This window comes from Microcaecilia unicolor, chromosome 1 (assembly GCF_901765095.1).
Source record: "Microcaecilia unicolor chromosome 1, aMicUni1.1, whole genome shotgun sequence".
NCBI classification, from domain to species: Eukaryota; Metazoa; Chordata; class Amphibia; order Gymnophiona; family Siphonopidae; genus Microcaecilia; species Microcaecilia unicolor.
The window spans coordinates 455,557,905-455,580,929 of NC_044031.1; the positions used below are offsets into that span (position 1 = coordinate 455,557,905).

The 23,025-nt window shown below is 46.3% G+C and overlaps 1 protein-coding gene across 2 annotated transcripts in view; it reads left to right on the plus strand.

The window, feature by feature from the left end:
- SMCHD1 (structural maintenance of chromosomes flexible hinge domain containing 1) overlaps nt 1–23,025 on the plus strand; it is a 735,404-nt gene that overhangs the window by 353,715 nt on the left and 358,664 nt on the right. For both annotated transcript variants that reach the window (XM_030213010.1, XM_030213015.1), the window contains exons 26-28: nt 569–717; nt 2,746–2,834; nt 18,276–18,394. In XM_030213010.1, the coding sequence (XP_030068870.1) occupies nt 569–717; nt 2,746–2,834; nt 18,276–18,394 (357 nt within the window). The remainder of the gene's footprint in view (nt 1–568; nt 718–2,745; nt 2,835–18,275; nt 18,395–23,025) is intronic.

Below are 23,025 nucleotides of genomic sequence, written 5' to 3' on the forward strand. Positions count from 1 at the left end.
AATAGGTAACCCATGTTCTTCACACAAAAGAGGGGTAGCATGATCAAAATTTTTAAATTGGTAAGGAGCCTAATCACAGAATTTTTAAGTAATTGTAATCACTTTACTTCAGAAGCTTTAATCCCTTGCAACAAGCTGTTACAGCAATATATACTAGAAATTATGAGAGAATCGTTATTGTATGATACACGCAAAAAGATTTTCCATATATCTCCCTGAACAACTTATATTACAAAAGGATTTTTTGAGTTGATAGTTCATTTGCACTTTGATTATTGGATTTTATGCAGCCAATTCTTAGCAGTTTCCTTTTGCTGTTTTAAAGCAGCAAGCATTTTCTCTTCCATCTTTGTTTACAGAAGTTTAACATGAATTGTTGTCTTTGGCCTGTAGAGTTGTACTAAATACAAAACCAGCCACCACAGCACAATAGATAAAGGATCTACAAGTGTTTTGAGATGAGTAATACTGTTTGCCAACTTGCACCATCATGTTGATTCTTGCAAACGTGTATGTCTATTGTAAATAATGAATGTTCAGCCATTTTTATTTAGATACTTTTTTGTAGGTTAACTGGACACCCAAGATCAACAAAGATCACTTGGTCCAAGGATTGTTGCCTGATGTTAAAGTTCCAACAACCATAAAAGATGTGCGTTATTGTCAAGTTTCATTTCATGATGATCATGGGTCTCTAGAGAGTTCTTTCACAGTTAGGTATGTATATATTAATTATAAGAAATGTGTTTGCTATTCACTGAAAGTTTTTCAGAATGCTTTCTTTCATGTTATACTTTTCTTCTTGGTGATCTTCATATTTGTGCTAAGGGATTAAAGTTTGTGTATAATGGCATATTTCCTACATCCGTATGTTAATTACATTCTTACATTCTTAATTACATATTCCCATTTAGTAAAGTAACTTCAACAGCTGTTTGCTAATACTAAACCTGAGAACAGCTGTGACTTCTTTAATATGTTATGGGCTCTGAATTTTCCATGTTTGTAGAAAAAGCAAATCAAAGTGAAATTTGTAATCTTCATATTTTAACAAGAAGGAAATAAACAAAAATATATGCACAGGGGTGTAAGCTCAGTGCATGATGTGACAAATGTACCACCTTTTAAAAGATATGTGCAGTGCATCACCAAACTAAGCTGGTCAACTTCTGGCAACCACACAAACTTAAACTCCAGCATTGCAAAACTGTTTCACATCAATCATGTATAAATATATGCAGTTGTGCCTGGTATTGCTTTTCAATCATAGATTTATTTTTGTGTTTTAGCTTTCTGAATTTATAAAGTCATTTTACCAGTATTGTGTCTGTACCTCTGACAGGACCAGGAAATGGGAAATTTTTTCAAATGCTCTTCCCTATTCCTACTGGAGTTGAGTAATGAAGTTACGTTCACCCTGGAAGGAAGAGCATAAAAAATATTATAGCTGTTAATTCAGGAACTGATTTACATTTGCCTTTGCAAGCTACACTCATAGGACAGGGAAGGATCGTTAGCATTTCTCAGTTCAAGATTTTCCTTTCTGCGTTATCAACTTTTTTCCCTCCTGTAACCTTTTTTTCCAATCCCTGACTGTAACACCCACCCTTCCTCTTTGACAAGGTTGGATCTATTTTGCTTCTTTTTTTTCCTGCTGAAGTTCTAGGAAAGGGAAGCCTCAGGAGCAGAGAGAGCTGCAGAGTGAGTGAGAGTCTAGATTAGATCTTGGGGAGGGGAGACAGAGTTTCAGATGAAATAGGAGTGGAAGAGACACATCTATAGATAGTAAGATGAGTGGTGCAGAGAGGCAGGCAGATCACAAAGGTAAAATAGATTTCTTGTGATTTCTGGAGATTTTAGTTGATTATATTACTATTTTTAGGTGTAGTAACTGATACAAGATATGTCACGGTGGTTTACTTATGTTTGTACCATTATTGGCACTTTTGCTTGGGGGCGTTGTATATATTGAAACTTTTGGAATTTGGTGGTTATTTTTTCCATGCAACATTCCTTTTACCATACTGTAGAATGTAAGGGTGTGCTCTATACAAGACCATTTATTTGTTTCTATAAATTGAAGATCAATCCCTTGGATGAGGTTTTCTTATTAGCATAATAATTCAAATGCTGTTTTATCTGTACATAGCAAATTAACAGGTCCCTTACACTTCATAAAGGCCTAAGTTAACCGTATCCATATCTAACCCCACAATTTGGTTTCAGAGTTGCTTAAAAAGCAATTGTACTTAAACATAACATATATACTCATAGAAAGTAGACATCATATATATTTTTTGGTGTCTAAGACATACCAGCGCATGTCTGTGTGTTTTTAAGCATTGCACATAATTTTTCAAAATTCCCTTAAAACAAAATCCAGTGTGACTGCATTCAATAGTTCATTCTCAGAAAGTATCTAAACAAGCAATTATTTCAAAATTATGGTGTATACATGATGTCCAGTTAACCAACTTCAAGTTTATAGGTCATGGTCCCCAACTTGGGTTATCTTTCACTATTGCTGCCTCAGGGAGACCTTTTAATATGACAACGAGCAGCATAACCTTCAGTTCTTCAAACTTATTATTTATCATACGTTACTGCAGTTCCAGATTCTGAAAAGTCTTATTTAATCTTTTCCCACTGAGCACTTTTCAGCATGTAATAATGTACACACACAAGTGCAAACACAGCAAGGAGCTAATGGATAGTCTCATTACAAATCTCTCTATGCAATTGTAGGCCAATTCCTGATGAGCCCAGGCGTCTTAAATGCAGATTAAAAGGATTAAATACGGTTAAAATGGGTGAAGAGCTACAAGGTGAAGTCGGTGAGTAATATGTGCTGCTTCCTTCTACTATTGCAAATGTGCAGCTTGGAGAGACTCTGCATCCTCAGGTCTGTGATACTGTGAGCCTATACTCGCAAATAACTCAGGCTTTTCAATCCATTCTATTTCCTTAACCACTTCCCTCTATAACTTAGCCATTGTAGCAATATCTTCTGTAGGAGACTTGCAGACCAAGGTTTCTTCAGGGACCCAATGTGTTGTCATCCTGAATTCCATGCATAGATGTCATATGATGTCTAGAGGTTCATTGCTCATCACTTGGCAGAAGGAATATTGCCTGCTGGCCTAAAAAAAATAGAAGTTGGTTAGGCATCACACTCTGGAGTTGTATTCAGCACTGTTACTAAGTCACCAGACCAATTATTTTCAACAGTAGTCATAATTGGTATTTGTTTTAACTATGTAGTTTGCTATTGAAGAACAGCTCTCACATTTCTGATGTAATAGTCCTATATATGTAGTGTTATTTTGAGGAGCAAAAAATCGTTAAAAAAAATCACTATTTGAAAGGATTTAAGCAGTCCACAGTGGGTGCTGACTACATAAGTGCTTTGAACTAAGAATATTGGTCCTCCTGATGCTTAACCTTTGGCTGTATAAATCACTATAGGGCCCTTTTACTAAAGCTGGATTCTATATGCGGTGCCTGACAAATCTGCACAGAAAGAAAATACGCCTAGGTGTATTCTCTAAAGTACACCTAAATTTTATAGACTAGGCTTAAATTTCTGCAATGTATATAGAATTTGCTGACCAAATTTGGTTGTGTCCATTTAGGCCATGGTTTACTTGTTGGAAATCTCAACGCCTAAATTAGGTGCAGAGGGGTATATTCTATAATAATGCAAATAGATTTTAGAAATGCCCATACCCTGCCCATAACCAATGCCCCCTTTTCAACTATGCGACTTAGAACACACCATGTTACAGAATACACTTAGCGAGTTGTGCGTGTAAATCTTAATGCCACTTAGTGCTGATAATTGCTTGTTAACATTCAATTGACAGCGCGGGGGTGGGGGCGCTCAAGTTTGTTTGTTTGATGGTTGCTTGAGGAGTGAGGTCTATGGTGGCTGCATATATCCAGGTGAAATTCTTCTGAAAAATATTTTGATGATGTCTTCACAGCGACAAAGCAAGCTGGAAGCTTCTTTTATGGCTAGCTCTTCTAATAAACACTCAAAGACGGACTCATCTTTTTTACCTCACAAATACGGAGAAGAAAAAAGATGGCACCAGCTCTAATGCTGAAGTGACTGTATGACTTAAAGAAATTCTCACATTGCTCACAGAAAATGCATCGGCTATTAAAAATCTAAAAGCTGAAATGTCCTATATATCCCCTACAAACACGATCTGGCAGAAATCACCAGTGAAATCAAGCACAGTCTGAACATCATGGACTCATGGGCAAACACATTCCAATTAAAACTCAACACAGAAAAAACACACTGTCTCATTATCTCATCCCAATACAACACATACAAACATAAACACCCCAGGTTATACCCTTCCTATTGCAGACAGTACTACTACTACTTATCATTTCTATAGCGCTACCGGACATACGCAGCACTTCACACTTCAACATGGAGAGACAGTCCCTGCTCGATAGAGCTTACAATCTAATTATGACAGACAGGACAAGTAAGGGATAAGGGTTAGGACAGACAGGACATATCAGGGATAGGAGACAGTTGAAGGTTTAGGTTTAAAAGCAGCATCGAAGAGGTGGGTTTTTAGCTTAGATTTGAAGATGGCCAGAGATGAGGCTTGGCGTACCGGCTCAGGAAGTTTATTCCAGGCAGACAAGGTAAGCAAGATCGAAGGAGCGGAGTCTGGAGTTAGCAGTGGAGGAGAAGGGTGCAGATAAGAGAGATTTGCCCAGTGAGCGGAGTTCCCGGGGAGGAGTGTAGGGAGAGATGAGAGTGGAGAGGTACTGAGGAGCTGCAGAGTGAATGCATTTGTAAGTCAGTAAGAGGAGTTTGAACTGAATGCGGAAATGGATAGGGAGCCAGTGAAATGACTTGAGGAGAGGGCTAATATGAGTATAACGATACTGAAAATTCTCAGAGTAATACTCCACCGGAACCTCACACTAGAGAACCAAACGAAATTTACCATAAAAAAAATGTTTCACGCAATGTGGAAACTTAAACGTGTGAAACCATTCTTCCCGAGGGAAATATTCTGCAACTTGATGCAATCAATGGTACTGAGCCATGTAGACTACTGCAACGGAATCTATGCGGGCTGCAAAGAACAAATCATAAAGAAACTTCAGACCGCTCAAAACACAGCAGCCAGGCTTTATTTGGAAAAACACGTTTTGAAAGCGCCAAACCCCTCCGTGAAAAACTGCACTGGCTCCCAATCAAAGAAGGTATTGCTTTCAAAATCTGCACCCTGGTTCATAAAATTATCTACGGCGAAGCCCCAAGATACATGACAGACCTCATAGACCTGACAACCAGAAATGCAACAAGATCAGCACAAACATACCTAAATCTTCACTACCCAAGCAGCAAAGGACTCAAATACAAATCAACGTATGCATCCAGCTTTTCCTACTTAAGCGCACAACTATGGAACGCACTGCCAAAAATAGTAAAAACAACGTATGACACCTAAATTTCCGGAAACAACTGAAAACAAACCTGTTCAGAAAGGCATATCCCACCGACCCAACATAAAAGCCTGAGCACCTGCAACACAATAAAACCAAAAATCGTAATGGACACACCCCAACTCCCCTCATCCTCCCTAAGTTCCCTAATATACCTACCTTACATGAACCTATTCTACTACTATTAACACCTGTATTTGTTCATTCCGGAACTGGCAAACGCCACTACGTTACTATGTAAGCCACATTGAGCCTGCAAATAGGTGGGAAAATGTGGGATACAAATGTAACAAATAAATAAAATGAATAAATTATTTAATTCCAAATTTGCTCACCTGGAGAATAGGATCTCAGAAACAAAGTCCAGAATTGGTGACATTGAGGATGAACTGGTTGCAAACCATAAGTCTGCCAAAATCATGCTGGATATTCAATTGGCCATGGAAGTTGCAAGTAATTGCACTAATCTAAGGATTGTAGGTGTCCCTAAGGGGGCTGAAGAGGATAATATGCAGAAATTTATTGAATCTTTTCTTCCATCTTATTATTATCTGTATCTTTTGAGTGCACGTTTGAAGTGGAAAGAGCCCATAGGGTTCCGGCCAGGCACAAGCCCTCAAAACCTTCCGTGATCTATTATATGCGAAATCCTGAGATTCCCACAAGTTCTAGAAATTATGCAAGCTGTAAAGTCTAAAAAGGATAGTACATGGAATGGCAACAAGATTATTATTACTGGTGACTTTGCCAAAAGCACTGTTGAGAAGCGCAATTACTTTCTAGCTCTATGACCTAGACTGCACACGTTGAATGTCAGTTGACAGCGCTGATTAGCTACTTAACTAGTTAAGCACATTGTTATAAAATACACTTTGATTTCTTGCTGGAAATTAAGGTGTGATATATAGAATTTGGGGGTAAGTGTCACATGGCCCATAGATATAAAATGGGACATGCAGCATCTAGTGTGCACTAATGTCCGTTAGCACGTGCTAAGCTTTAGTAAAAGGGCCCCTATATGGCTGAAAGTTAAGCATCAAAATCACACACTAGAAATCCACTCAGTGAAAAATAACCAATATATATGAAAAACAAAGGAAAAGCCTCGAAGAACTCAAAATCTAAAAATGATTTAAAGAGCTGATAGGATCTAAACAAGCTTTCATCATTGAAAAAAACCTTCCAAAGAAACTGTGATGGTGCTCAATATTCACCTTATGTATTATTTCTCATTTTATTGATTTTTTAAATAATTTATGTCCATTTCTAAATGAAGCACTCGCAAAACAGTACCTATCAGTAAGGAGCCAACTAATATGTAGAAATAGAGCCTAGCCGTCACTTGTCAGGCAACGGTGGCCAGTGTTTCACTTAGCTGCTTCAAGGTCCCAGATGGTGATGTGTCTTCTTCCAAATTATTTTTCAGGCTGCTCTGTCTAACCCCGCAAAAACTTTAGGAATCTATCTAATAGCATCTGTTAACTAACCAGATGAAAGTAAATGATTATTCAGAACATCCTGATGGTCTCTGTATACCTCACGCCTTAGCTGGCCAATATCTCTCATTGTTATAAAGTGGACTTGGCCTGCTTTTGTTCTAAGGGGTTTAATTGTGCACTAAAATGAAAGTAAACTAACTTTGAAGTTAACATTATTTCTATTTTAATGTCGGTGAATACTGATGAAAGTTACGTTTATCTCAACCTCCTAATCATAATTTCAAAGCTATTAAAGGTTATCAGCTGTAGATAGGCTATGTCTGGGGACCACATTTACTTAGCTACCAAACCTACTACTGCAACAAACTGAACCCTAACCAATTTAGGGGGATTAGTGGGGCAAGTTAATTGGTTAAAAGATAGCAGAGTATGGTGTTAGTAGGATACATGAATAGGTTAGGAGAATAATGTGGTGCACTTGTGGCTTTGCAGAGGTCAGGTAGATGTGTGAATGGGTTTCAGTATCACCTTTATGCTGATGACTCCCAGATCTACCTCTCCATACCAGAAATTTCAGCAGGAATCCAGGCCCAAGTCTCAGCCTGCCTGGCTAACATTGCTGCCTGGATGTCTTACCACCATCTGAAAATAAACATGGCCAAGACTGAACTTCTTATCTTTCATTGTAAACCCACCTCTCCTCTTCCCTCATTCTCTATCTCTGTGGATAACACTCTCATCCTCCCTGTCTCTTCAGTTTGTAACTTTGTGGTCATCTTTGACGCCTCTCTCTTTCTCTGCACGTATCCAACAGACTGCTAAACCTTATTCCATATCATCAAGCTGATCAATCCATAGACTGGTGGGTTGTGTCCATCTACCAGCAGGTGGAGATAGAGAGCAAACTTTTGCCTCCCTATATGTGGTCATGTGCTGCCGGAAACTCCTCAGTATGTTCTCTATCTCAGCAGGTGGTGGTCACACACAGCAGCAGCTCTGGCTAGGCCTCCAAGCCTAATTTTTAGGTTTTGTTGAGTGCCTGGGGTTGAGGGCTCTTCTTGAGCAAGTGCAAACCTGGTGGCGCCAGGTCCCTCCTTTTCTCCCCCCTCCCGCTGGCTCCGTTTAAAAAAAAAAAAATTTTGAACGTCCTTAAAGGCGTTTATTTCGACGTTTATTTAAACGTTTATTGCAGCATACTCACTGGGACACCAGGTCATTACAGCTCGGAGCGGAAAGCAGGTAATTTTTACCTTTTTATAGCGGGCAGGGGGTTCCCCGATTGATCTCCACGTGGCATATGGCGTCGGAGGGCGAGGGCGCAAGTCGCTCCCCGGATCGCTTCGGCACTTCTAGAGGGGATGCGGGGGTCCTAAAATCTGATTCGCCCTTGTTGGGTGGCAGTTTCTTGACCGATGAGTGTCCCGGTCCTTCCTCCGGCGTGGCGGTTTTTCCCGCCAAAAACGCCCTTCCCCCGCTGCTCGCCTCCGCCATCTTGGCCGGCCACGCGGCTCGGATGGCTTCTTCTTGGGCCGCCCTTGAGGGAGACATTAATGCCATGGACGCCCTTAATTTGGGCGACGGCACCAAAACGGCTAAAGTTAAGCGCCGTTCTTACCGCGCGGCTCATTCCCGGAGTGTCGCGCCGGACGCCATCTTGGATGCGCAGCATGTCTCTCCCCCGCTCTTGCGAGCGCCGGTTGAGGGTGCGTCTAGGGCTGTAGCCCAGGCTGCGGAAGTGCACAGTCTGGGGGGTTTCTCCCCCGAGTTTGTTTTGCTGCTGCATCAGGCCTTCCTTATGCAAAACGCTTCCCCTGCTCCCTCGTCTGGTAAAGAGGTTGAGGTCCCCGGAGGTAAACGCCCTCGGGTTGATTCCCAGGCCTTGGAGGACCTTGTCTCCTCCGATGTAGATGAGGGCAGCGTATCTGAGTTCTCCCAACGGTCCTTTGTGGATTCCTTGGAGGAGAAGGATCCCCGCTCGGTTGGAGCGGATGACCCCTCTGCAGCGCGGCTTTTTAGCTCAGAGGATTTGCCCAACCTGTTAGTGCAGGCCATGGGCATTTTGAAGATTTCCTCTCCGGAGGACGTCTCTCCCTCAGCCCCTGTTGGCTCTGCCATTATGCTGGGGACGAAGCGCCCGCCTAGAACCTTCCACGTGCATGATGCCATGCACACCTTAATTTCGGCTCAATGGGATGTCCCGGAAGCGAGCCTCAAAGTGGCTAGGGCTATGTCCCGTCTCTATCCTTTACCTGAAAGTGAATGTGAGGCCTATCTGTGGCCTACCGTGGATTCTTTAATCACTGCGGTGACTAAGAAAACGGCGTTGCCGGTGGAAGGTGGCACGGCCCTAAAGGACGCCCAAGACAGAAGATTGGAGGCGGCCTTAAGGTCGTCCTTTGAGGCGACTGCTTTAAGTTTGCAGGCCTCAGTTTGCGGTTCCTATGTGGCCAGGGCGTGCCTGAGTATGGTGCAGCGGGCTTCCCCCTCGGATCATTCCTTGAGGGCTGATTGGCCGGCCCTGGAATCGGGCCTAGCCTATTTGGCAGACTTGCTGTATGATGTCTTGAGAGCCTCAGCTAAAGGCATGGCTCAGACCATCTCTGCGCGGCGGTGGCTTTGGCTGAAGCATTGGTCTGCTGACCACGCCTCTAAATCCCGCCTGGCTAGATTGCCTTTTAAAGGCAAGCTGCTCTTTGGGGTCGAGCTGGACAAAATCGTGACCGATCTCGGCACGTCTAAGGGCAAGAAGTTACCAGAGGTCAGGGCTCGGGCTAGTACTCGTCCCGGTACCTCCAGAGGACGGTTTCAGGAAGCCCGTCGGTACCGCCCGGGCAGGTCGGGCTCCTCTGCCCCCTCTTCCTTCAAGAGGAATTTCTCCCCCAAGCAGCATTCCTTTCGCAGAGACCGCCGTCCCGGAGGTGCTCCCTCCGGTCCTCCCCCAGGGTCTCGTACCCAATGACGGGGCCTTGGTCCACGCCCCAGTGCAGATTGGAGGACGGCTGTCCTCATTTCTGGGCGAGTGGACCAGAGTAACTTCAGACGCTTGGGTGCTGGAAGTCATCAGAGACGGCTACAAGCTAGAGTTCTGCCGACCCTTAAGAGACGGGTTTGTACTCTCTCCCTGCAAGTCTCCGGTCAAAGCTGTGGCAGTGCAGCAGACCTTGGACAACCTGATCCGCCTGGGGGCGGTCGTTCCGGTGCCAGAAAATCAGATTGGCAAGGGACGTTACTCCATTTACTTTGTGGTACCAAAGAAAGGAGGTTTTGTCCGGCCTATCCTCGACCTCAAAGGGGTCAATCGGGCCTTGAAAGTGCGGCACTTTCGCATGGAGACTCTCCGCTCTGTTATAGCGGCAGTGAAGGCAGGAGAGTTCTTGGCTTCCTTGGACATCAAGGAAGCGTACCTGCATATTCCCATCTGGCCTCCTCACCAACGCTTCCTGCGTTTTGCAGTCCTGGGACGACACTTCCAGTTCAGAGCCCTCCCTTTTGGGTTGGCTACTGCTCCGCGGACCTTTTCCAAAGTAATGGTGGTCATAGCGGCCTTCCTGCGAAAGGAAGGAGTACAAGTCCATCCTTATCTGGACGACTGGTTGATCCGAGCCCCCTCTTATGCAGAGTGCGGCAAAGCTGTGGACCGGGTAGTTGCTCTTTTGAGCTCCCTGGGATGGATCATCAACTGGGAGAAGAGCCAGCTGCGCCCGACTCAGTCCCTGGAGTACCTGGGAGTTCGATTCGACACCCAAGTGGGCAGAGTGTTCCTGCCAGACAATCGGATTGTCAAACTTCAGGCTCAGGTGGACCAGTTCCTAGTAGCCTCTCCTCTTCGGGCTTGGGACTATGTGCAGCTGTTGGGCTCTATGACGGCCACGATGGAAGTAGTGCCCTGGGCCAGGGCTCATATGAGACCACTACAACACTCTCTGCTGCAGCGCTGGACTCCGATGTCAGAGGATTATGCTGTGCGCCTTCCCTTGGACCCAGCAGTGCGCAAGGCGCTGAGCTGGTGGATGCAGACAGACAAGTTGTCTGCGGGAATGCCTCTGGTGACCCCAGAGTGGATTGTCGTCACGACGGACGCCTCTTTGTCGGGCTGGGGAGCCCACTGTTTGGGAAGGACAGCGCAGGGGCTCTGGTCTCCTGCAGAGGCAAAGTGGTCTATCAACCTCCTGGAACTCAGAGCCATTCGGTTGGCGTTTGTGGAGTTCATCCCGGTACTGGCCTTGAAGCCAGTACGGGTCCTGTCGGACAATGCCACGGCTGTGGCCTATGTCAACCGCCAGGGAGGTACCAAGAGCGCCCCTCTAGCCAAGGAGGCCATGAATCTATGCCAGTGGGCGGAAGCGAACCTGGAACAGTTGTCAGCGGCCCACATTGCTGGAGTCATGAATGTCAAGGCGGACTTTCTCAGTCGCCATACCTTGGAGCCCGGAGAGCGGCAACTATCGGCTCAGGCGTTCTTGGACATTACGAAGCGCTGGGGCCAGCCGAGCCTAGATCTGATGGCGTCATCGGCCAATTGCCAAGTGCCGCGCTTTTTCAGCAGAGGACGGGACCCTCGATCCCTGGGAGTAGATGCTCTTCTCCAACAGTGGCCGACACAAGAGCTTCTCTATGTGTTCCCGCCCTGGCCCATGCTGGGCAGGGTGCTAGACCGGGTGGCAAAGCATCCGGGCCGGATAATCCTGGTGGGTCCGGGTTGGCCCAGACGTCCCTGGTATGCGGGCTTGATCAGGCTCTCAGTCGACGATCCTCTGCGGCTGCCTGTGGAGCAGGGCCTGTTACATCAGGGTCCCGTGGTGATGGAGGATCCCTCCCCCTTTGGTCTTACGGCCTGGCTATTGAGCGGCAGCGTCTGAGAAAGAAGGGCTTCTCAGACAAGGTTATCGCCACTATGTTGAGAGCGAGGAAGCGCTCTACTTCTACTGCTTACGCCAGGGTTTGGCGTATCTTTGCAGCGTGGTGTGAAGCAGGCTCACTTTCTCCCTTCACTGCTCCAATTTCTTCAGTGTTGGCGTTCCTGCAAGAAGGTCTGGAGAAAGGCCTGTCGCTCAGTTCCCTTAAAGTCCAGGTAGCGGCTCTGACTTGCTTCAGGGGCCGCCTGAAGGGTGTTTCCCTGGCTTCTCAGCCAGATGTGGTGTGCTTTCTCAAAGGAGTTAATCACCTGCGCCCTCCTCTGCACTCTGTGGTGCCTGCGTGGAATCTCAACCTGGTGCTAAGAGCATTGCAGAAGCCGCCTTTTGAACCCTTGTCGAGGGCATCTCTGAAAGACCTGACGTTGAAAGCAGTCTTTTTGGTGGCTATCACTTCGGCCAGAAGAGTTTCCGAGCTCCAGGCACTCTCATGTCGAGAGCCTTTTCTGCAGTTCACTGAGGCAGGAGTGACTATTCGCACAGTGCCTTCCTTCCTGCCCAAGGTGGTTTCTCGCTTCCATGTGAATCAGCAGCTCTGTCTCCCTTCCTTTCGGAGGGAGGACTACCCAGAGGAGTACTCTGCTCTCAAATATCTGGATGTGAGACGGGTCATCACCAGATACTTGGAAGTGACCAATGATTTCCGGAAATCGGATCATCTGTTTGTCCTGTTTGCAGGTCCTCGTAAGGGTCTGCAGGCTGCTAAGCCTACAGTGGCAAGATGGGTCAAGGAAGCCATTGCAGCGGCTTATGTGGCCGCGGGGAAGATGCCGCCTATCCAGCTGAAGGCTCACTCCACAAGAGCTCAGGCGGCCTCGATGGCAGAGGCCGGGTCCGTCTCCTTGGAAGAGATATGCAAGGGGGCAACTTGGGCATCGGCCCATACATTCTCCAAGCATTACCGCTTGACTGTGGCTGCTCGGGCGGAGGCCCGGTTTGGAGCCACAGTGTTGCGGACAGGGATTTCAAGGTCCCGCCCTGGGTGAGTACTGCTTCGGTACATCCCACCAGTCTATGGATTGATCAGCTTGATGATATGGAAGGTAAAATTATGTATCATACCTGATAATTTTCTTTCCATTAATCATAGCTGATCAATCCATAGCCCCTCCCAGATATCTGTCCTGTTTATATTCTGGTTGAATTTTAGGTTCAAGTTTAGTCTTCAGTTACTTCAGGAGGACTTCGTGTTCAAGTTTTTTCACTTGGATCCTACAAGAGTTGAGACGAGTTTGTGTAACAGTGAGCTGCTGCATTCCTCTCCCCTCCGTTTTACGGGGCTGGATTGAGACATAAATTCTGCCGGCACTCCCTCCCGCTTCGTGCGGCTGTAGGGCAGCTTTGTACCCCTCCCGCTTCGGCGGTGTTAGGGTCAGTCAGCTCCTCCCGTGGTTGCGGTTGCAGGATAAGCCAGATCCCCCCGCATCGGCGGGTGTGGTGTCCCTCCCCCGCTCCACGGGGATGAGCTGGACGGATTCCCCTCCCCCACTTGTGTGGGGATGAGCTGGGTTAATTCCCCTCCCCCGTTTCGGCGGTGGTGAGCTGGGCAGAGTGTCCCTTTGTGGGTGTAATTCTCTAAGTGCTGAGTCCTGCGGATGGAGCTTTGATATCGACATACTGAGGAGTTTCTGGCAGCACATGACCACATATAGGGAGGCAAAAGTTTGCTCTCTATCTCCACCTGCTGGTAGATGGACACAACCCACCAGTCTATGGATTGATCAGCTATGATTAATGGAAAGAAAATTATCAGGTATGATACATAATTTTACCTTGTTTCTTTTCTATAATATCACCAAAATTCATCCCTTCCTTTCTGAGTATACTACCAAAACCCTTGTTCATACTCTTATCACCATGCTTAGACTATTGCAAATTGTTTCTGACAGGTCTCCCACTAAGCCATCTCATTCGCCTTCAGTCCATTCAGAATTCTGCTGCATGACTTATATTCCACCAGTGTTGCTGTGCTTTTGTTAGCCCTCTCCTCAAGTCACTTCATTGGCTCCCTATCCATTTCTACATACAGTTCAAACTCCTCTTATTGACTTGCAAGTGCATTCACTCTACAGCTCCTGATTACCTCGCCACTTTTCTCTCTCCCTACATTCCTCCCCGGGAACTGTGTTCATCGGGTAAATCTCTCTTATCTGTACCCATCTCCTCCACTACCAACTCCAGACTCCATTCCTTTTATCTTGCTGCACTGTACACCTGGGATAGACTTCCTGAGTCAATACGTCAAGCTCCATCTCTGGCCGTATTCAAATCTATTATTATTACTATTTGTTACATTTGTATCCCACCTTTTGCAGACTCAATGTGGCTTACATATAACCGTTAACGGCGTTAGCCGATTACGGTCTGAACAAATACATGGTATGAATGAATACAAAGTGATATTGTGGTATAATGAGATATATGTATGGTAGGAACAGTTGGGGGGGAACTTAGAGAGGGAAATGGGGAAGAAGAGTCAGGAAATGTCCGTTACGGTCTTTGGTTATATTGTGTTACAAGTGACCAGGTATTTTTTTATGTTGGGTTGGTGGGGTAAGCTCCTCTGAACAGGTCTGTCTTTAGTGCTTTCCAAAAATTTAGGTGGTCGAGCGTAGTTTTTGCTGCTTTTGGCAGTGCGTTCCATAGTTGTGCGCTTAGGTAGGAAAAGCTGGTTGCATAGGTTGATTTGTATTTGAGTCCTTTGCTGCTTGGGTAGTGGAGGTTTAGGTGTGATCGTGCAGATTTTGTGGTGTTTCTGGTTGGCAGGTCGATGAGGTCTGTCATGTATCCCGGTGCCTCGCCTTTTGAGGCTGCTTTTAACTAACCCCTAACTCCTATTCTCATGTTCAGTAGCCATGTCTGTAAGTAATTCCCTTATCCCTTGTTTGTCCTGTTTGTCTGTCATGATTAGATTGTAAGCTCAGTTGAGCAGGGACTCTTTCATATTTAGTGTGCAGCACTGCATACGTCTAGTAGCGCTTTAGAAATGATAAGTAAGTAATAGTAGAATGGGTTGACTGCAACAATAGGTGTTTAGGGGGTCAATAGCGATAACTAAGTTGCTTTGGGATCTCGGTGGGACATATCAGTAATTTTAAGGCAGTGCATTAGCGGATGAAAGCAGTGTGAGCTGGGTCACTAGGTGAGGGCTTTAAAATATTAGTATATTAGGAGCATTACTGGGGGGGTATGTCAGTGAGTTTGGGGGCTCTGTGGATGGCACCCCTCACCAAGGATCTGAAACCACAAATATATCTCATTGCCACCCCTACCAGTAAAAAAAATCACTGACCTATCTGTGCCCCCAAACCCATCACATTAACATCCCAGTAGTGTACAACATTGACACTTTAAACTCAGTAATACACCCTATTGACCCCTAATCTAGTAACATATACCACTGTTTTTTTTTCTGCATTTGAAGTAATTCTACAGGTAGTGCTATCGTATGTATTAGGATGGAAAGTATGCCAAACTTGGCTGACCCTTTTCTAGTAAGAGCAGATTTTTTTCTGTGTGCTAAAACTACTACTATTTATCATTTCTATAGCGCTACAAGGCATATGCAGCGCTGTACACCATACACAAAAAGACAGTCCCTGCTCAAAGAGCTTACAATCTAGATAAGACAGGTAAACAGACAGAACAATTAAGGGTAAGGGAATAAATAGGTGAGGTTAAAGGACAGGGCAAGTGAGAGTGGTTAGGAGTCAAAAGCGGTGGTAAAGAGGTGGGTTTTAAGTTTGGACTTGAAAACGGCGAAAGACGGGGCTAGACGTACAGGCTCGGGAAGACTATTCCAGGCGTGAGGTGCAGCAAGACAAAAGGAACGGAGTCTAGAATTAGCAGTAGAGGAGAAGGGGACGGATAAGAGAGATTTATCTACAGAACGGAGAACCCGAGGGGGGGCGTAGGGAGAGACAAGAGTGGAGAGGTACTGGGGAGCAGCAGAGTGAATACACTTATAGGCAGTGGTGTGCTGGTAAATTTTTAACAGGCTCTCTCCCCAGTCCACCTCGGCGCCCCCCCCCCACCCGTCCACCTCTGCGCCCCCCCCCCATCCACCTCTGCGCCCCCCAAAATTGCAGAGCTGGCTCTCTCCAGGAAAAAAAAATTAAATGATCCCAGGTTCCAATCTAATTCATGTTTAATGTGGGATAAAATGCCATAAATAAGTAAATAAATATAAACTTTTAATGTTGACCACCTGATTCTCAAAGGGAACATATTCCAAACACTATAATGAAAATAAAATGATTTTTTTCTACCTTTGTTGTCTGGTGACTGTTTTTCTGATCATGCTGGCCCAGTATCCGATTCTGCTGCTATCTGTCCTCTTAACTCCATTTCTAGGGCTTCCTTTCCATTTATTTCTTTCCTTTCCTCCTTTCTTCTTCATTTCTGGTCCTCAGCTTATGCCTATTTTCTTCATCCATGTGCAGTTTTTCTCCTCTCTTCCTTTTCCCTTATCTTATCTCCTTCCTCACTCTTCCCTCCCCTCCATCCATGTCCAGTATTTATTCTCTCGACCCTTCTCTCCCCTGCCCAGCATGCACCCATGGCCAGCGACCCTTCTTTCCCCTGCCCTCCATCCACCCATGTCCAGCAGTGACCCTCCTCTCCCCTGCCCTCCATCCACCCATGCCCAGCAGTGACCCTCCTCTCCCCTGCCCTCCATCCACCCATGCCCAGCACTGACCCTTCTCTCCCCTGCCCTCCATCCACCCATGCCCAGCACTGACCCTTCTCTCCCCTGCCCTCCATCCACCCATGCCCAGCAGTGACCCTTCTCTCCCCTGCCACCCCCTCCCGATTTGTTTCACAAATTCTCCTGCTTCCTCCCTCCCTCCCGATCCGGTCCCTCACCGACCCTACCTTGGCCATCAAATTCTTCGGGGCAGGCAGTGTTGCCTGCCCGCAGCCATCGCTGACTTTCCTCCGCTGCCCGATCGCGCTTCAAAATGGCCACCGAGACTTACAGAAGTCTCGCAAGGCCGCCTCTGGAAGTCTCGGCGGCCATTTTAAAAATGCAAACAGGCGGCGGAGGAAAGTCAGCGATAGCAGCGGGCAGACAACACTGCCTGCCTCGAAGAATTCGATAGTCAAGGTAGGATCTGTGATGGACCGGATCCGGAGGGTGGAGGGAGGGAGAGCCGGCTCGCCCTTTCCAACAACGGCTCGCAAGTCCGGCCAAAATTTAACAACCGGATCTTGCGAGCCGGAGCGAGCCGGCTCCAGCACACCACTGCTTATAGGTCAATAAGAGAAGCTTGAATTGAATATAGAAACGGATAGGGAGCCAATGAAATGATTTAAGGAGGGGGCTAATGTGAGCATAGCGACGTAAAGCACTGTGCTAAAACTTCTGCAATTTTATATTGGCTCATTGGGGGGTCTTTTTACTAAGCAGCGGTAAGCACTAATTTGCGCTTACCATGAGGGAAAATGCACTACCACTAGGCGTGCTCGGGCGTCCCACGGTGGTGTTGGCATCTGCACATGCTTCCCAGGCGCTAAAAAATATTTTTTAGCACTAGGGGCATGCTTGAGTGTGGAGAGTAGGCATGCCTAGCAATAATTAGCATAGCTACATTGCCATATGCCTACCGATTAATGCATGGTTCGCATGTGAGCCCTGTCTACCTACTAAATAGGTGTCAGTAGGGGCTTACACGCTAATGGCCACATGCTAATTGGGAATTAGCGAGTGGCCATTAATTGAGAAAATGAAAACTTGTGTATTTTACGGCTGCACTAAAAAGTGACCTCAGCACACCTGGAAACCCAAGTGCTAGTCATAGTGCAAGGCCACAGCTTAGTAAAAGAGCCCCTTAATTTGTTGGTTGTTCTCCATTTCTTAGTTGTTTGATTCTTTCACACTAAGTTATATACTTAAGATCTCATTGTGGGACCCTTTTACAAAGCATTGTTAAGCCCAACATGGGTTTACTGCTTGCTAAAAGGGAAGTACCACTGGCCTACCGCAGCAGCCCAGTGGTAGTTCCCTCCCCCAGCGCATGCCATTTCCAGCACTGCAAAAATATTTCAATTTTTGTAGTGCCGGTGTGTACCCAGCGGTAAACAGGCAGTTCCGCGCGCTGCCGGGTTACTGCCACCCCAGTGGGTGGCGGTAAGTCCTCCCCCCCCCCCCCCCCCCCGAAACGGCCGCACGACAAAAACAAAGACCTGCCTTTTACCCACTTTGGTAAAAAAGGGGGCCTCAGCGTGTCAGAAACATGCGCCGAAGCCAACGCAGGCCCCCTTTTGCCACAGCTTCATAAAAGGATCCCTGTATGTGTAAAAAAAAAAATAAAAAAAATAAATTGCATTTTCATTTTCTCTGAGAGCCAGCTGATTATTATGCACTTCTTTTCTATGGTATCATGTTACAAAGATTTTTATGGCATTGAGAATTGATTTCAGCCTTTATTCTTTTGTGTAGAATTAATGATTACAGACCAGTATGGTAATCAAATTCAGACACTGGCATCATCTTGTATAAATCTCTTGGGAATTTCTGGAGATGGACTTGATAAAAGCAGTCTGAAAATTACTTGGCAGGTACTGCAAATCTATTTTTGATTGTTTTGTATTGTAGTGTTATCAGAATTCAGTGATCATTACAAAAATCTGCTCTTTTTTGTATCTTTTATATTAAGGGTAATCAAACATGGAAAATATTTGTCATGAGTTGCCATCTTGTTCGTTGATATGTTTGTAAGAATACTGTGTTTTATTGTGGATCTGCATACCTAAACTAATATACATGTATATTATTTGTCAGTAGCCAAAATCAGCCAGCAGTATTAAATGAGGCACTTAAAAGAAATAAAATAAAATAACCATTATGTCTGCATATTCTCAACTTCCCTGCCTAAGAGATTCATATTTGTTATAAAAGTTTTTTCTGAACTTTAGGAGCAGTCAAACATGTTTCCCAGAGCCACATTTGTGGCTTTTGCTTACATCAGGGAGAAGGACAAAACATCTCCCAGCCCTTCAAGTAGCAATGTTGAAGGATATGGCACAGGATAAGAAAAAAAAAATTTGCAAAGAAATTTAACCTTCTTCTTTTTTCTATGCCCAATCCCAGATTCTCTATTTCTGTTTCTCTCCTATTCCACTCCCCTATTACACTGCAACCCCTCTTTTGCCACAATCGCTCTGTCCCTCACAGCTCTAGCTGCTTTGACCCAACTCCCATCTCAAATGCATTTGTTGCAAGTAGTTCTGCACACCTAGCTCTCCTAATTTCCAATTTTTATAATTTTACATCAGGTACTTATAAGAAATTACAAAAGCATACAATCTGCATCTTCTAGCCCAGTATTTCCCAAGTCTGTCCTGGAGTTCCCCCTTGCCAGTCAGGTTTTTCAGGATATCCATATTGAATATGCATGAGATTTGATTTGCATACAATGGAGTTAGTATATGCAAATCAAACTCATGCATATTTATTGTGGATATCCTGAACACCTGACTAGCAAGGGAAGCACTGTCCTTGCCCGCATTACAGAAAGATAGAATCCGTAAATGGTTTAAAATATGTATTTTTTAATTTCCTTAGAGTCCATACCAGACTAGTCCAAAACAAGTGGGTTATGTCCATTGACCAGCGGATGGAGACAAAGAAACAACCTAGGTCTACATAATTTGCCCCATAAGGGCACTGTGCGGATATAAAATGTCCTGTATTTCTTTGTCTCCAGCAGATGGTGATGGTGAATCATGCAGCTTTGGAGCTGAATAGGCCTAATGTTCTCCTCAACCAGTTCTCACTGGTTAGGTTGAGCTCTGCTTTCATATATCATAGAAACAAATGGATGTGAAGAGAATACTTTATGGAATACTTGGGGTCCAAGTCCCTTCCCTCTCACTCCCCCATTCCTCATCAAAGATTTTCTTCTTAGGGTTGATGTGCTTCTGAAGTATGGAACAATGGTAATGTGAGGCCAGCTCTAGTCCTGATTAGATTTGGGCTTCCAGTTGAGCACAAGGTGATTGCTCTTGGCAACTTTGCTTCATAAGCTGAGGAGTTTCTGCTTTCACATGCAGAATAATCAGATGGGTCTGAGTTCCTTTCCACCCCTACACCACCAATTCAGAATCTGCAAGTATATTTTATTCTATTTATTTATTATGCTAGTCTATAGGTCTCCTGTTTGAGTTCCTCGAGGGAGTTTTAGCTCACTGGCTGAGCACTGGGAAATCCTAGTTCAGGTCCCTCAGTGTTGGGCTCTTTGGGCATTTTGTATGCCGTTAAATGATTGAGGTGATGATTTTTCTCACAGAACTCTGTTTAATGGTTCTCGGTACAGTTTTGCCTACAAGGTAGTGAGTTTGCATGGATATGGTCTTATTATCCTGCATATCTAGTTTTTTTTTTTTCCGATCCGTGTCTTGAGGAGACACATCTTGTTGCTGCTCTTCAAGAAATTTACTCAGGAGACCCTGGTTCCTGGTTTTTTGGGGGCGCTTTAGCCTTCTTTTCTTCTTCTTCTACATTAATTTTTAAAAAAAGTAGTTTCCTTATTGTTTCTTAGGTCTCTGTAAGTTTTCTTTCTTTTTCAACGCGGCCGTCCTTAGGCTGCTCGGTCGGGTTCTTATCCTCTTTTTGTGCCCCTTATTTCTGGCACCATCGAGGACACCCAGCGGCTTCAAATGTACTAGGTGCAACCGGACCATCTCCAGTACCGACCCCCACGCGTGGTGTCTCCAGTGTCTTGGGCCTGACCATCTTCCTGCTGCTTGTAAGCTGTGTAAATTGATGAAAAAACGGACCCAAGTTGCTTGAGAGGCTCAGCATGAGAGGTTTTTTTCAGATCGGTCCGGTCCTTCGACATCGGCATCTGCATCGGTACCGAGGTCGGCTGCATCAGCGTCAACGTCGAGAGAGGCATCGACATTGGGAGTCCAGGTAATGGCTGCCGAAAGACCACATCGAACTGGGAGCAGCAAGGCATCGAGTGGGTCTCCACCTATCTCAATGCCTCCTGCTATGCAGGCCCCCCGGGACCGACCTGCGTCGGACCCGGCCCTGAGGAGGCGTGAGGGTTCCAAGTCCTCCTCCTCGGTACCGAGGAGTCTTAATGACGGGCGTCGAGCGAAGGCTAAGAAGCAACGTCATCGTTCTCCTTCCAGACACGGTATCGAGAGCTCCGGGGAGCCGAGGGAGTCGACACCCGAGAAATATTGGCGCCGGGAGGATCACTCACCCTCCATTCAGGAGGTGTCGATTTGTCGGTCATTTGGCAGCCTGCTACGGCTCCTGAGCCCTTCAGACTCTGCAACAGACTCCTGCACTGCCCCCCCCCCCCAGCCTTTACCGATGGCAGCTCTCGACGAGCGTATCAGGGCCCATCTTCCGGAGCTTCTGGAAGGGTTGCTTTGCCAGTCAACCTCGGTGTCGGGGGTGCTTGCGCCTTCCGCACCGACTGCTGAGGCAGCTTCTGGGCCATCGTCTGTGAGGAGGTCCCCGTCCTCGGTACCGCTTGCAGTGTCGGCGACGGCTGCCACCCGGGTCGACTCCCCCTCGACGTCGGTGGAGGAAGCTTCACCAGAGTCCAGGCAGGGGTCCACTTCTCGACACCCCCCACTAGGTCGTCAATCCTCGACGTAGAGGCTCGAGTTCAGGCTACTCTTAGGGAGCTTCTCTCCGATACCGAAGATGAGCGCTCATGGAAAGAAGAGGAAGACCCCAGATACTTTTCGGAGGAAGAGTCCTGTGGGCTTCCCTCTGATCCTACTCCACCGATTGAAGTAAGGATGTCTCCACCTGAGAGTCCTACTTTCTCATCCTTTGTACGGGAAATGTCTAAGGACATTCCATTCCCTATGGAGGTTGTGGATGAGCTCAGGGCTGAGATGCTTGAGGTCCTAGATTATCCTTCTCCACCTGCAGAGGTTGCAATGGCCCCCCTGCACAATACACTCAGGGAAGTGCTGATGCAGAATTGGTCTTGCCCTCTCTCTAACCCAGTGGTCCCCAAGAAGTCCCCAAGAAGTCCGAGTCCCAGTACAGAGTCCATGGAGAGCCTGTAATGGTGAAGGCCCAGCTTCCTCACGATTCCATGGTGGTGAACTCTGCTCTCAGAAGAGCCAAGAGTACTAGAGACTATGTCTCGGCGCCCCCAGGCAGACAGTCTAGGACCTTGGATTCTTTTGGGAGGAGAACGTATCAGGCCGCAATGCTCGCCGCCAAGATCCAAACATACCAGCTTCACACGAGCATTCACTTACGGAACTCGGTGATGCAACTGTCCAGTTTAGTTGAAGCACTTCCTCCTGAGCTTGATGAACCTTTTCACCAGGTGATCAGGCAGCAGAAGGCGTGTCGCAAATTCCTGGCCAGGGGGTCTTATGACACTTTTGATGTAGCATCCTGAGTAGCTGCTCAAGGTATAGTGATGCGCAAACTCCCATGGCTCTGTGTCTCTGACCTGGATCAGAGCACCCAGCAGCGAATGGCGGATGTTCCTTGTCGAGGGGATAATCTCTTTGGAGAGAAAGTAGAGGATATGGTTGATCAGATGAAAAAGCATCATGATGCCATGTATTCTCTCTCCCGCCGGACGTCTTCTGCTACTGCCTTCTCATCCAGGAGTCTTTTTGGCGGGAGGAGGAGTGCTCCCTATTCCTATGCTACGCATAGGTACACTCCTGCCTCTCGGCAGCCGGTTGAGGCTCATCCCCAGCATGCGCGTTTTCGTCAGCGTCGTGCGCCTAAGGCCCCTAGGGCTCCCCAGCAAAAGCAAGGAACGGGCTTTTGACTGGCTCCAGTGCAGCATAGCCACAGTAAAAGTGTCCATACCAGGCGACTTGCCTGTTGGGGGGAGGTTGATATTTTTTTCACCAAAGGTGGTCTCTTCTAACCTCCGACAAGTGGGTTCTTCAAATAGTCCGGTTAGGATACAAACTCAATCTGGCATCCAAGCCTCCAGATTGCCCACCGGGAGCTCAATCCTTCAGCTCCCAGCACAAGCAGGTACTTGCAGAGGAACTCTCCTCCCTTCTAAAGGCCAATGCGGTCGAACCCGTCCCACCAGGGCAAGAAGGGCTGGGATTCTATTCTAGGTACTTCCTTGTGCAAAAGAAAACAGGGGGGATGCGTCCCATGCTAGACTTAAGGGCCCTGAACAAATTCCTAGTCCGAGAAAAGTTCAGGATGGTTTCCCTGGGTACCCTTCTTCCCA